At 46.3% G+C, this 14234-nt stretch overlaps 1 protein-coding gene across 1 annotated transcript in view; it reads right to left on the bottom strand.

Annotated features, from left to right (window-relative positions):
* The window catches only part of LOC143975975 (vomeronasal type-2 receptor 26-like), a 48148-nt gene that overhangs the window by 18577 nt on the left and 15337 nt on the right, over positions 1-14234 (bottom strand). The window contains exon 4 of the mRNA XM_077478502.1: positions 10926-11690. Within this exon, the coding sequence (XP_077334628.1) occupies positions 10926-11690 (765 nt within the window). The remainder of the gene's footprint in view (positions 1-10925; positions 11691-14234) is intronic.

Genomic DNA, 14234 nt, shown 5'->3' with positions numbered 1-14234 from the left:
GCACTGATCTGTCCAATGAGAGATGATATCATGAGATCATCTCTCATCGCCGGCTCTCCCCCTCACAGAGACAGCCTGTGAGGAGGGAGAGCGACGTGCAGCCTGTCACTGTGAGTAAAAAAATAAAAAAAACAATGTAAAGTGCTGTCCCCAGTGCCATCTGTCCCCAGTGCCATCTCTCTGTCCCCAGTGCCATCTCTCTGTCCCCAGTGACACCTGTCCCCAGTGCCATCTGTCCCCAGTGCCATCTCTCTGTCCCCAGTGCCACCTGTCCCCAGTGCCATCTCTCTGTCCCCAGTGCCACCTGTCCCCAGTGCCACCTGTCCCCAGTGCCACGTATAAGTGCCATCTGTACTCAGTACCATCTGTCATCAGTGCCACCTGTCCCCAGTGTCACCTGTCCCCAGTGCCACTGCCATGTATAAGTGCCATCTGTCCCCAGTGCCATCTGTCCCCAGTGCCACGTATAAGTGCCATCTGTCCCCAGTGCCACCTGTCCCCAGTGCCACTGCCATGTATAAGTAAGTGCCACCTGTCCCCAGTGCCATCTGTCCCCAGTGCCACGTATAAGTGCCATATTTCATCAGTGCCACCTGTCCCCAGTGCCACGTATAAGTGCCATCTGTCATCAGTGCCACCTGTCCCCAGTGCCACTGCCAGGTATACGTGCCACATTTCCCCAGTGCCACGTATAAGTGCCATCTGTCTCCAGTGCCACCTGTCCCCAGTGCCACTGCCATGTATAAGTGCCACCTGTCCCCAGTGCCATCTGTCCCCAGTGCCACGTATAAGTGCCATCTGTACTCAGTGCCATCTGTCATCAGTGCCACTGCCATTTATAAGTAAGTGCCACCTGTCCCCAGTGCCACCTGTCCCCAGTGCCACGTATAAGTGCCATCTGTCCCCAGTGCCACCTGTCCCCAGTGCCATCTGTCCCCAGTGCCACGTATAAGTGCCATCTGTCATCAGTGCCATGTATAAGTGCCATCTGTCATCAGTGCCATCTGTCCCCAGTGCCACCTGTCCCCAGTGCCACTGCCATGGATAAGTGCCCCCTATCCCCAGTGCCATCTGTCCCCAGTGCCACGTATAAGTGCCATCTGTCATCAGTGCCATCTGTCCCCAATGCCACCTGTCCCCAGTGCCACATATAAGTGCCATCTGTCATCAGTGCCATCTGTCCCCAGTGCCACCTGTCCCCAGTGCCACGTATAAGTGCCATCTGTCATCAGTGTCACGTGTCATCAGTGCCACCTGTCCCCAGTGCCATCTGTCCTCAGTGCCACCTGTCCCTAGTGCCATGTGCCATCTGTTATCAGTGTCATGTGTCATCAGTGCCACGTATTAGTGCCATCTGTCAGCAGTGCCACATATTAGTGCCATCTGTCATCCGTGCCACATCAGTGCCAGGTGTCATCAGTGCCACATCAGTGTCACGTGTCATAGTCCTGGTGCTCCTGGGCCTTCAAAAGTGTAATAGGTAGTCAAGAAGTTAGATGTGTAATTTATGCTCCTAGAACACGTGATGGTGCTTCCTGCATGTTGGGCCTCTCTAAGTGGCCAGGCTGTGGAAAAGTCCCACACATGTGGTATCGTAATACTCAGGAGGAGTAGAATGTACAATTTATCTTGCACTACTTTGTTCAATGAGTTATTTTGTTATATTCTTGCAATTGATTTGTTATGATTGCAACCTTACAAGGTAGTTGATTGTTTTTCAATATGTTTTCCAGGTAAATAAGTGTTTTATATTCTCATTCTGACCAAGATATTTGTGCATTGCAATAAATACTTGATCACTTTGAACTTTTTTAATCATTATTTATTTATTGGAAAAAAACTTTTCAAGCTTCAATCAGTAATAGATTATTACTTTGTTTAGAATTTAACACTGTCTACGGTACCAGTCACCTTTTAAAAGTAGCTTGGCACTTCAAATAACGATTGGATCAATTATATTGTTACGGCACCAGATGGCCACAAATTAATATAGAAGGTAGGGCCCGAAAGTGACTCAAGCCCAGGGGCCCCCAGCACCCTAAGTCCTGCCCTGGTCTTCATCCAAGTGGGTATTGTGGAAGAAGCTTCTTCATCCCATTGGGTATTGTGGAAGAAGCTTCTTCATCCCATTGGGTATTGTGGAAGAAGCTTTTTTATCCAAGTGGGTAACGTGGAAAAGGCTTCTTCATCCAAGTGGGTATTGTGGAAGAAGCTTCTTCATCCCATTGGGTATTGTGGAAGAAGCTTCTTCATCCCATTGGGTATTGTGGAAGAAGCTTTTTTATCCAAGTGGGTAACGTGGAAAAGGCTTCTTCATCCAAGTGGGTATTGTGGAAGAAGCTTCTTCCACAATACCCATTCAGATGAAACAGCGTTACCGAGGAATGTAGAACATTGATGTATCACCCTGGAGTGAAGAAGTAGCAATTTTAAGTTACAAAATGTTTTTTTCATGAAATAAAGCAATTCAATGTACAGTAAACCAAATGACTCCAACTAATCCTCATACTACCATTGCTAACTCATCAAGTTCAACGCCTGCTTGCGAACACCACAGAAGATCCAGGAATCGGGACCCCAGAGAAATCTTTTTTATCCTGCTTGGAGTCAGGGTTTTCTCCATCTGAGTCTACAGAAGCTGAAGTGGTTAATCCAAGTGGGTTTTGCGGAAGAAACTTCTTTATCCAAGTGGGTTTTGTTGAAGAAGCTTCTTCATCTAAGTGGTTATTGTGGAAGAAGCTTCTTCATTCAAGTGGGTATCATGGAAGAAGCTTCTTTTTCCAAGTAGGTTTTGTGGAAGAAGCTTCTTCATCCAATTGGGTATCGTGGCAGAAGCTTCTCTATCCAAGTGGGTATTGTGGAAGAAGCTTCTTTATCTGAGTGGGTATCATGGAAGAAACTGCTTCATACCATTGGGTATTGTCGAAGAAGCTTCTTCATTCCGTTGGGTATTGTGGAAGAAGCTTCTTCATCCCATTGGGTATTGTGGAAGAAGCTTCTTCATCCCATTGGATATTGTGGAAGAAGCTTCTTAATCCCATTGGGTATTGTGGAAGAAGCTTCTTCATCCAATTGGGTATCGTGGCAGAAGCTTCTTCATCCCATTGGGTATTGTGGAAGAAGCTTCTTCATCCCATTGGATATCGTGGAAGAAGCTTCTTCATCCCATTGGATATCGTGGAAGAAGCTTCTTCATCCTATTGGATATTGTGGAAGAAGCTTCTTCATCCTATTGGATATTGTGGAAGAAGCTTCTTCATCCCAATGGGTATTGTGGAAGAAGCTTCTTCATCCCATTGGGTATTGTGGAAGAAGCTTTTTCATCCAATTGGGTATCGTGGCAGAAGCTTCTTCATCCCATTGGGTATTGTGGAAGAAGCTTCTTCATGCTATTGGATATTGTGGAAGAAGCTTCTTCATCCTATTGGATATTGTGGAAGAAGCTTCTTCATCCCAATTGGTAGTGTGGAAGAAGCTTCTTCCACAATACCCATTCAGATGAAGCAGCGTTACCGAGGAATGTAAAACATCGGTGTATCACCCTGAAGTGAAGAAGTAGCAATTTTAAGTTACAAAATGTTTTTTTCATGAAAAAAAACAATTCAATGTACAGTAGATGACCCCAGATGGCTCCAACCAATCTTTATACTACTATTGCTAACTCATCCAGTTCAACACCTGCTTGAGAACACCACAGAAGATCCAGGAATCGGGACCCCAGAGAACACTTTTTTATCCTGCTTGGAGTCAGGGTTTTCTCCATCTGAGTCTACAGAAGGCTGCATGTTCCTACCCCACAGGGTGGCTGCAGTCTGTGTATTTTCACATTATTACCTATTAATAAAACATAGTTATTCACCTCATTTGAGTTAACTAACTACACTATAAGGGCCCCCCCTGCCTCTCTCTTCCAGTTGACTTCCCGAGCTACCCCGATTCTTTGCGACCAAACCTCTCAGTCCTCCATGGACCACCACATCCTAAATCTCAAACACATAGAGAAGTCACTGTGTTTCATGGGGCTAATCAACCCCCTTTCACCAAGGCTGAGAAATACAACACTATAGGATATAATGACATCTTAATACAAATTGAAGAATAAAGGTGTAGAGATATTCACTTTAAGGTTATTACAGAGGAGTAGGGGGCACTCTTTACATCTGAGAAAAGGAGCTTTAACCTCCACAAACAGAAAGGGTTCTTGACAGTAAGAGCTGTGAATGTGAAATAGGCTCCCTCAAAAAAAAATAGTTCTGGCCAGCTCATTAGAAAAGAACATTTGAAAAAAGAACGGGATGCATTCCTAAATGCACAACATTTATAGGACCGATCCATGACTGCTGCTCGTCTCTGCCAATCCCTTCACTGGCTTCCCCTACCCCACCGTGTAAAATTCAAAATGCTAACCATAACATATAAAGCCATTCACAACATGGCCCCCATCTACATCACCAACCTCATCTGCAGATATCGCCCAAATCGTCCCCTCCGCTCCTCCCAGGACCTCCTGCTTTCTAGCTCCCTTGTTACCTCCTCCCATGCTCGCCTTCAGGACTTCTCCAGAGCCTCTCCCATCCCCTGGAACTCCCTGCCCCAGTATGTCCGATCAGCCCCTACCCTGTCCACCTTCAGGACTTCTCCAGAGCCTCTCCCATCCCCTGGAACTCCCTGCCCCAGTATGTCCGATCAGCCCCTACCCTGTCCACCTTCAGGACTTCTCCAGAGCCTCTCCCATCCTCTGGAACTCCCTGCCCCAGTATGTCCGATCAGCCCCTACCCTGTCCACCTTCAGGACTTCTCCAGAGCCTCTCCCATCCCCTGGAACTCCCTGCCCCAGTATGTCCGATCAGCCCCTACCCTGTCCACCTTCAGGACTTCTCCAGAGCCTCTCCCATCCTCTGGAACTCCCTGCCCCAGTATGTCCAATCAGCCCCTACCCTGTTCACCTTTAGGAGATCCCTGAAAACTAATTTATTCGGGGGAAGCCTATCCCACACCCACCAAACAACTGTCCCCCAGCCAACCCCATGAAATCATTCTTTGTAGCTACTACCTTTTGTATTACCACCCCCTCCCTTTAGAATGTAAGAGCCGGGCCCTCCTGTACCTTTTGTATTGAACTGTACTGTAATTGTGTTGTCCCTCCTATACATTGTAAAGCGATGCGTACCCCCCCTATACATTGTAAAGCTATGGGTACCCCCCTATACATTGTAAAGCGATGCGTACCCCCCTATACATTGTAAAGCGATGCGTACCCCCCTATACATTGTAAAGAGATGCGTACCCCCCTATACATTGTAAAGCGATGCGTACCCCCCTATACATTGTAAAGCGATGCGTACCCCCCTATACATTGTAAAGAGATGCGTACCCCCCTATACATTGTAAAGCGATGCGTACCCCCCTATACATTGTAAAGCGATGCGTACCCCCCTATACATTGTAAAGCGATGCGTACCCCCTATACATTGTAAAGCGATGCGTACCCCCCTATACATTGTAAAGCGATGCGTACCCCCTATACATTGTAAAGCGATGCATAATCTGTTGGTGCTACATAAATCGTAAATAATAATAATATTAGGACATAACACCAGAGATTATTGATTCAATATCCAACTGCCTTCTTTTGGAGTAGAAAGGCGTTCTTTTATTCACCCACTTGGACCAAAAAATGATAGATAATTGATAATATATTTATGAATAGATAAATAGATAATGTATTATGACACTGTGCTATATTATCATTTTATCCCATTTTATTATACTGATGAATTGTATATATTGTATTTCTCAACCCTGTTGAAGGGCAACATGCTTTGAAAATTAAAGAGATTGTTGCTATGACCAATAAAGACAGAGAACATATAAAAGAATATGTGGAACACTCATTTTTCTACTGCAACTGACATGAACAAATTGGAAAAAAAAAGTTTTGCCAGTATAAGAAACTGAGCACACAATAGCATAGGCAGGGCAGGACTTAGGGTGGTGGGGGCCCCTGGGCTTGAGTCACTTTCGAGCCCTACCTTCTATAGATTATTGTATTTATTGGTGTATAACACGAGATGGCATATAACACGCCCCCCAAGTTTAGGCGGGAATTTTAAGGAAAAAAACTTTTAGGAGGGAAGTTTAAAGCGGAGGTCCACCCTAAAGTGGACCTTCCGCTCATCGGAACCCTCTCCCCCTCCGGTGCCACAATCGGCACCTTTCAGGGGGGAGGGGGGTGCAGTTACCAGGATAATCCAGGTAACTGCACCCACTTCCGGGATAGCTCTCTGCGGAAAGGGGCGTAACTTACGCCCCTTTCCGCAAGTGCCCGCCCCTTCCCGCAAGTGCCCCGCTGCCTGCTGGGAAACACACAGATCCCAGAGGCAGCGGGGAGCGTCCTTATTGCGCAGTAGGGAACCGGCAAATGAAGCCGAAAGGCTCCATTTCCTGATTCCCATACCCAAGATGGCGGCGGCAGGACCCGACAGACGACCTAGCGATCGGCTTCGGGTGCCGACATCGCGGGCGCGCTGGACAGGTAAGTGTCACTATTTTAAAAGTCAGCAGCTGCAGTATTTGTAGCTGCTGGCTTTAAAAAAAAAAAAAAAAAAAAACGCGGAGTCCCGGTGGACTCCCGCTTTAAGGAGAAAAACGTACATTTAAATGCCCATCAATGCAGCCTTATCAGTGTCCATCTGCAGCCTTACCCATCCATCTGCAGTGGGTCCTCTCAGCAGCCCTCGGGTCCTCTCGGCGGCTCTCAGGTCCTCTCGGTGGCTCTCGGGTCCTCTTGCAGTCCCGAACGGAGCCGAGACTAGTGTACTCGGCTCGACTCACAGTTACGCCCAGTCCCTGTGTTATGTCCATAATAGGTCGGGACTGGGCGTGACTGTGAGCAGAGCTGAGCCGAGTGCACTCGGCTATGTATCTCAGAGGGGCCCCCTATTGGGCGGGGCCCATGGGCTTGAGCCCAGTCAAGCCCAATATTAAGTCCTGCCCTGATCATAGGACAAGGCAACATACAGTTAAAACATGCATTCACTTGGGAGCGTGGCCGGTATCCAAGCAGCATGGACACTCTCCACTGAGCTCTGTGGGAAGCCCGGGACTCAGCGACATACACCAGCTTACCGGGACCTCGTTCTGGGACCTCGTTTCGGGACAAAGAAATTGCACCTGGGGACCCTCCTCACCCCCTCCAGCAGCGTAGCATGATGTCTGCCAAAAGAAAGGGTGACAGGCACCCTCAGAAAATAATGTCTTGAAACAGCCGGCCACCGAACGAATCCAAGAAGGCGCCGCGGCTGCAGCATCTGCATCTCTCCCCTCTCGATCCTACAGAGCCAAAATACAGAAGATGGAGAGGAAGGCTTTATGGAGCCCACCTACCCTGAGCAAGGCTTGCCCTTTTATTTCCCCAGGCACTCCACTGACAGGCAGCCCTGCTAAAGATTCTTTTTTTTTTTGTTTGTTTTATCCGCTTTTTTTTGGGGGGGGGGGGGGGGTCATACGTTATGATCAGAATTCATAAATTTGAAAATTCGAAAATTTGTAAATTTGAAAATTTAAAAAATCTGAAAATTCGAAAGAAGGAAAATCTGAAATTTTTAAATTTTAATAATAACTATTAAATTATAGGTATTGGAATTTCTTATCAAATCTGGCTGTTAATGAATGTAACAAATACGAATTTATCCAAAGTTACCAATTATCCAAAATAACGAATACAGCATCTAAACAAATTGAAAGGAACTAATTATTAATAAATAAATAAATAATAATAAGAATAATAATAATAAGAAGAAGAATAAAAAGTGTTTTTTATTATTATTATTAATTTGTTACGTTCCATTCGTTTAGATACGGCATTCATTATTTCAGATAATTTGTAACTTTGGATAAATTCATATTCGTTATGTTCACTAACAGCCAAATTTGAAAAGAAATTCCAATACTTATAATTTAATATAGTTAGTAATAGTTAAGTTATTATTAGTTAGTTATTACTTCAGATTTTAGAATTTTCAGGCTTTTGTATTTTCGAATTTCTGAATTTTCAAAATCATTAATTTATGAAGTGACGAATTTACGAATTTTCGAATATTCAAATTTAAAAATTAGTTAAACCGTTTTATTTTAAAATCAGTGCACTTATATATAAAACAAAGGTGCTATTGGCTGTAAATCTATCTATTATAGGCAGCAGTGGCGGCTGGTGCTCAACATTTTTACATTTTTTTGGGGGGGAGGGGGCGCAAACAAACTGAAAAATTCTGAAAATTAAAACATAAATAGCAGCCTCACTGTGCCCATCAATTGCAGCCACTGTGCCCAAAGGCAACCACTGTGTCCATCAAACGCAGACGCTGCGCCAATCAAATGCAGCCACTATACCCATTAAATGCAGCTACTGTGCCATCAATTGCAGCCACTGTGCCATCAAACTCAGCCACTCTTCCCATCAAACGCAGCCACTGTGCCATCAAATGCAGCCGCTCTTCCCATCAAACGCAGCCACTGTGCTATCAAACACAGCCACTGTGCCATCAAACACAGCCACTGTGCCATCAAACACAGCCATTGTGCCCATCAAACGCAGCCACTGTGCCATCAAACGCAGCCACTGTGCCAATAAATGTAGCCTGACTGTGCCCATCAAATGCAGTCTCATTGTGCCCATCAAATGCAGCCACTGTGCCATCAAACGCAGCCACTGTGCCAATAAATGTAGCCTGACTGTACCCATCAAATGCAGTCTCATTGTGCCCATCAAATGCAGCCACTGTGCCATCAAAGGCAGCCACTGTGCCCATCAAACGCAGCCACTGTGCCCATCAAATGCAGCCACTGTGCCATCAAACCCAGCCACTGTGCCCATCAAATGCAGCCACTGTGCCCATCAAACGCAGCCACTGTGCCCATCAAACGCAGTCACTGTGCCCATCAAATGCAACCTCCCTGTGCCCATCAAACGCAGCCACTGTGCCCATCAAACGCAGCCACTGTGCCATCAAACGCAGACACTGTGCCCATCAAACACAGCCACTGTTCCCATCAAACGCAGCTACTTTGCCATCAAACGCAGCCACTTTGCCATTAAATGTAGCCTGACTGTGCCCATCAAATGCAGTCTCATTGTGCCCATCAAATGCAGCCACTGTGCCATCAAAGGCAGCCACTGTGCCTATCAAATGCAGCCACTGTGCCCATCAAACACAGCCACTGTGCCATCAAACGCAGCCACTGTGCCATCAAACGCAGCCACTGTGCCCATCAAACGCAGTCACTGTTCCCATCAAACGCAGCCACTGTGCCCATCAAACGCAACTTCACTGTGCCCATCAAACGCAGCCACTGTGCCCATCAAACACAGCCACTGTGCCATCAAACGCAGCCACTGTGCCATCAAACGCAGTCACTGTACCCATTAAACGCAGCCACTGTGCCATCAAACGCAGCCACTGTCCCCTTTAAATGCAGCCACTGTGCCCATCAAACGCAGCCACTGTGCCCATCAAACGCAACCTCACTGTGCCCATCAAACGCAGCCACTGTGCCCATCAAACACAGCCACTGTGCCATCAAACGCAGCCACTGTGCCATCAAACGCAGCCACTGTACCCATCAAACACAGCCACTGTGCCATCAAACGCAGTCACTGTCCCCTTTAAACGCAGCCACTGTGCCCATCAAACACAGCCACTTTGCCATCAAACGCAGCCACTGTGCCATCAAACGCAGCCACTGTGCCATTAAATGTAGCCTGACTGTGCCCATCAAATGCAGTCTCATTGTGTCCATCAAACACAGCCACTGTGCCATCAAACACAGCCACTGTGCCATCAAACGCAGCCACTGTACCCATCAAACACAGCCACTGTGCCATCAAATGCAGCCACTGTCCCCTTTAAACGTAGCCACTGTTCCCATCAAACGTAGCCACTTTGCCATCAAACGCAGCCACTGTGCCATTAAATGTAGCCTGACTGTGCCCATCAAAGGCAGCCACTTTGCCATCAAACGCAGCCACTGTGCCATTAAATGTAGCCTGACTGTGCCCATCAAAGGCAGCCACTTTGCCATCAAACGCAGCCACTGTGCCATTAAATGTAGCCTGACTGTGCCCATCAAATGCAGTCTCATTGTGCCCATCAAATGCAGCCACTGTGCCAAAAAAGGCAGCCACTGTGCCTATCAAATGCAGCCACTGTGCCCATCAAACGCAGCCACTGTGCCATCAAACGCAGCCACTGTGCCCATCAAACGCAGCCACTGTTCCCATCAAACGCAGCCACTGTGCCCATCAAACGCAACCTCACTGTGCCCATAAAACGCAGCCACTGTGCCCATCAAACAGCCACTGTGCCATCAAATGCAGCCACTGTACCCATCAAACGCAGCCACTGTACCCATCAAACACAGCCAGTGTGCCATCAAACGCAGCCACTGTCCCCTTTAAATGCAGCCACTGTTCCCATCAAATGCAGCCACTGTGCCATTAAATGTAGCCTGACTGTGCCCATCAAATGCAGCCACTGTGCCAACAAAGGCAGCCACTGTGCCCATCAAACACAGCCACTAAGCATCCATCAGTTTTATGGTGAAGGTGTCACAATGGTGAATGTCTGAGCACTGTACCCCCAGGATCGATCTATCCAGTGTGGGACACTGGCATGCATGAACTGTTTGCACAGGAGCACTTTAGTGATCAATCTATGGACTTTGCACTTTATGAATTTAATATATTTTGCACTTTTGCATGAGGACATTTTTTGGATTGAATTGAACATTTTGATTGTCATATACGGTGTTTTACACACCACTTATCTGTACGACACTTTTAGGACATACACAGTATTTTTAGATGCTTACTTTACATTTTTGAAAACTCAAATTCCTTTTTCTAGATGAAACAACAAATAGCTTACTCTGTTATTTAATTTAAGTGGAAATTCCATATTTGGATTCATGGCATGCAAAGCATTGGCCAGAGCGTACACCGCGATGTAGACGTAGTAGTGCCCAAAATAAGTAGTATAGCTAATGTTGCAAATCCGATTGCAATTTTCCGGAACGATGTCGTAGATTTGTTGAAAATACAAATTTTTGCCGGGGTTATCAGATAGACAATCACAGTGAAGAATTGACAGATCTTCCAGAAAGGGGTCATTTGGGAGGTTGGATGGGTTCTCAGCCTCTATAAAGGCCTTCAGACCAGGGATGGGTTTCGTTGGAAGTGAAAAAGAGAAACTGCAGTTCATCGATGGAAAAAACTCTTTCATGGGTTCCAGAAGAGTCCACAACTTATGGAAAATTAAAGTTGCATGTCCCTTAAAAAGATCTAAATGATGAATGAAATACGTATACTCCTTGTAGAACTCACCACATATTAGAATGACCGTACTCAAAGTGTGCTTAAGAACCTTTGAAGCCCATCTGAAATCTTTGATGACATTTGATAATAATATGACATATTCGGCACAAATGCCATGATGGGTCAAAGCCTTCTTCAACCGTTCTTCTGCGTCTCCGGTGGCATCGTTTGTTAATATTATGCCAACAAGATTCCAACCAAAATGTAAAAGGAATTTGATAAGAGCGGCATAGTGAATGCGATCGTTGGGAACCGTGTGATAAAAATGTGGGTACGTTTGTCTGTCACTCAGGGAAGGTTCCGTGAAACTATAACTGACCTATGTAGGCATATTAAAGTATTTTAAAATGATTAGCATTTTGACCACTTAACCACTTGAGATCCGCGCTATAGTCAATTGACGGCTACAGCGCGGATCTCCTTTTCCGGGACTACGTCCATGAGACTCGCCTGATCACCGATCCGTGCAAGGGGTCGATCCGACCCCTTATCACGTGATCAGCTGTCAGCCAATGACAGCTGATCAGGTGACATAACGGAGCCGGTAATCGGCTAGTATTCCTCCTCGCGCTGTCAGCGCGAGGAGAAAAAAAAAAGCCAATCACCGGCGGCCGTGATCGGGACATCAGTCCCGATCACGGCCAGCAATGCAAGCGCCCACCTGCCCCCTGCCAGTGCCCACCTGCCCCCTGCAGTGCCACCCTAATAAAAAGTTAGTGCCCCCCGTCAGTGCCACCCAGCAGTGCCCATAGTGCCACCCAGCAGTGCCACCCACAGTGCCACCCAGCAGTGCCACCCACAGTGCCACCCACAGTGCCCACAATCTGCCTCAAAGGTGCTGCACCCCAGTGCCGCCCATCAGTGCCCAGCAGTGCCGCCCTTCAGTGCCCAGCAGTGCCGCCCATCAGTGCCCAGCAGTGCCACCTATCAGAGCCACCTATCAGTGCCACCTATCAGTGCCCATCAGTCCCATCTATCAGTGGTACCTATCAGTGCCCATCCGTGCCACCCATCCGTGCCACCCATCCATGCCATCTTATATGTGCCCATCTTTGCCCATCAGTGCCGCCTTATCTGTGCCCATTGGTGCCGCCTTATCTGTGCCTATTAGTGCCGCCTTGACTATGCCTATCAGTGCCCACCAGTGCAGCCTATCAGTGCCCACCAATGCAGCCTATCAGTGCCCACCAATGTAGCCCATCAGTGCCCACCAATGCAGCCTATCAGTGCCGCCTAATCAGCGCACTTCAATGAAGGAGAAAAATGACCCGTTTGCAAAATTTTATAACAAACTATTAAACATGATTTTTTTTTTGCATCTTTTTTTGTTTGTTTAGCAAAAAATAAAACTCCGAGCTGTAATTAAATACCACCAAAAGAAAGCTCTATTTGTGGGAAAAAAATGATAAAAATTTCATTTGGGTACAGTGTTGTATGCCCGCGTAATTGTCATTCAAAGTGCATCAGCGCTGAAAGCTGAAAATTGGTCTGGGACTGAGGGGGGTTTAAGTGCCCAGTAAGCAAGTGGTTAAGGACCAAGCCTCTTTCTGAGATTTGTTGTTTACAAGTTAAAATCAGTTTTTTTTTTTTTTACTAGAAAATTACTTAGAACCCCCCAAACATTATACATTTTTTTTTCTAACACCCTAGAGAATAAAATGCCGGTCGTTGCAATACTTTCTGTCACACCGTATTTGCGCAGTGGTCTTAAAAATTTTAGATCCTGCTCTCAAACTTTTTCGGTCTGAATTTCCGTTGGAACCCACTCACGGTCGGATTTTCCGACAACATAATCCGATCGAACCTTTTACGTCGGAATTTCCGACCGTGTGTACAGGGCGTACACATGGTCAGAAATTTCCGACGTAAAAAAGGTTCGATCGGATTATGTTGTCGGAAAATCCGACCGTGAGTGGGTTCCAACGGAAATTCAGACCGAAAAAGTTTGAGAGCAGGATCTAAAATTTTCCGACAACAAAATCCGATCTGACTGTAGAGAATTCCGATCGGACAAAGTGCCACGCATGCTCAGGTTAAATTACGAGACCTAAGCTATTGGCTACTAGCCTCTACTACGTAGTCCCGTCGTAACGCGATGAACGTCATCACGTTCCGAACGATCTGATTTTTTCCGACAACTTTGTCCGACCGTGTGCATGCAACACCGGTTTCGGACAAAATCCGTCAGAAAAAAAATCTGACGGATTTTGTGGTCGGAATGTCCGACCGCGTGTACGGGACATTAGAAGCGCACTTGTTTTGGAAAATATTCACTTTTTTTAAATAAATAAATAAGACAACAGTAAAGTTAGCGCAATATTTTTTTATACTGTGAAAGATAATGTTACGCCGAGTAAATTGATACCCAACATGTCACGCTTCAAAAGTCGCTCGTGGAAAGGGCGACAAACTTTTACCCTTAAAAAACTCCATAGGCGATATTTAAAAAATTCTACAGGTTGCATGCTTTGAGATACAGATGAGGTCTGGGGATAGAATTATTGCTCTCGCTCTACCGATTGCGGCGATACCTCACATGTGTGGTTTGAATACCGTTTTCATATGCGGACGCTGCTCAAGTATGCGCTCGCTTCGGCACGCCAGCTTGGCGGGACGGGGTGCATTTACATTTTTTATTTTTTTTTCTTATTTATTTTAGCTTTTATTTTTTATTTTTACACTGTTCTTTTTTTTTTTTTTAAGTGTCACTTTTATTTCAATTACACGGAATGTAAACGTCCCTTGTACGACGTTTTGATATCGCTTCCGCCCTGCAAACGTATGGAGACGGGTGGGGGTACTCTTCCCCTCACTCATCTCCATGACAAGCCACAGTATGCAGCGGAGGGCACCAGAGCGTGGC

Source organism: Lithobates pipiens, unplaced genomic scaffold (genome assembly GCF_037356315.1).
Source record: "Lithobates pipiens isolate NorthernLeopardFrog02 unplaced genomic scaffold, aLitPip1_a1.2 Scaffold_13, whole genome shotgun sequence".
NCBI lineage: Eukaryota > Metazoa > Chordata > Amphibia > Anura > Ranidae > Lithobates > Lithobates pipiens.
Note: the sequence above shows the minus strand (reverse complement) of the source record. Positions and strands in the feature narration are given on the sequence as shown.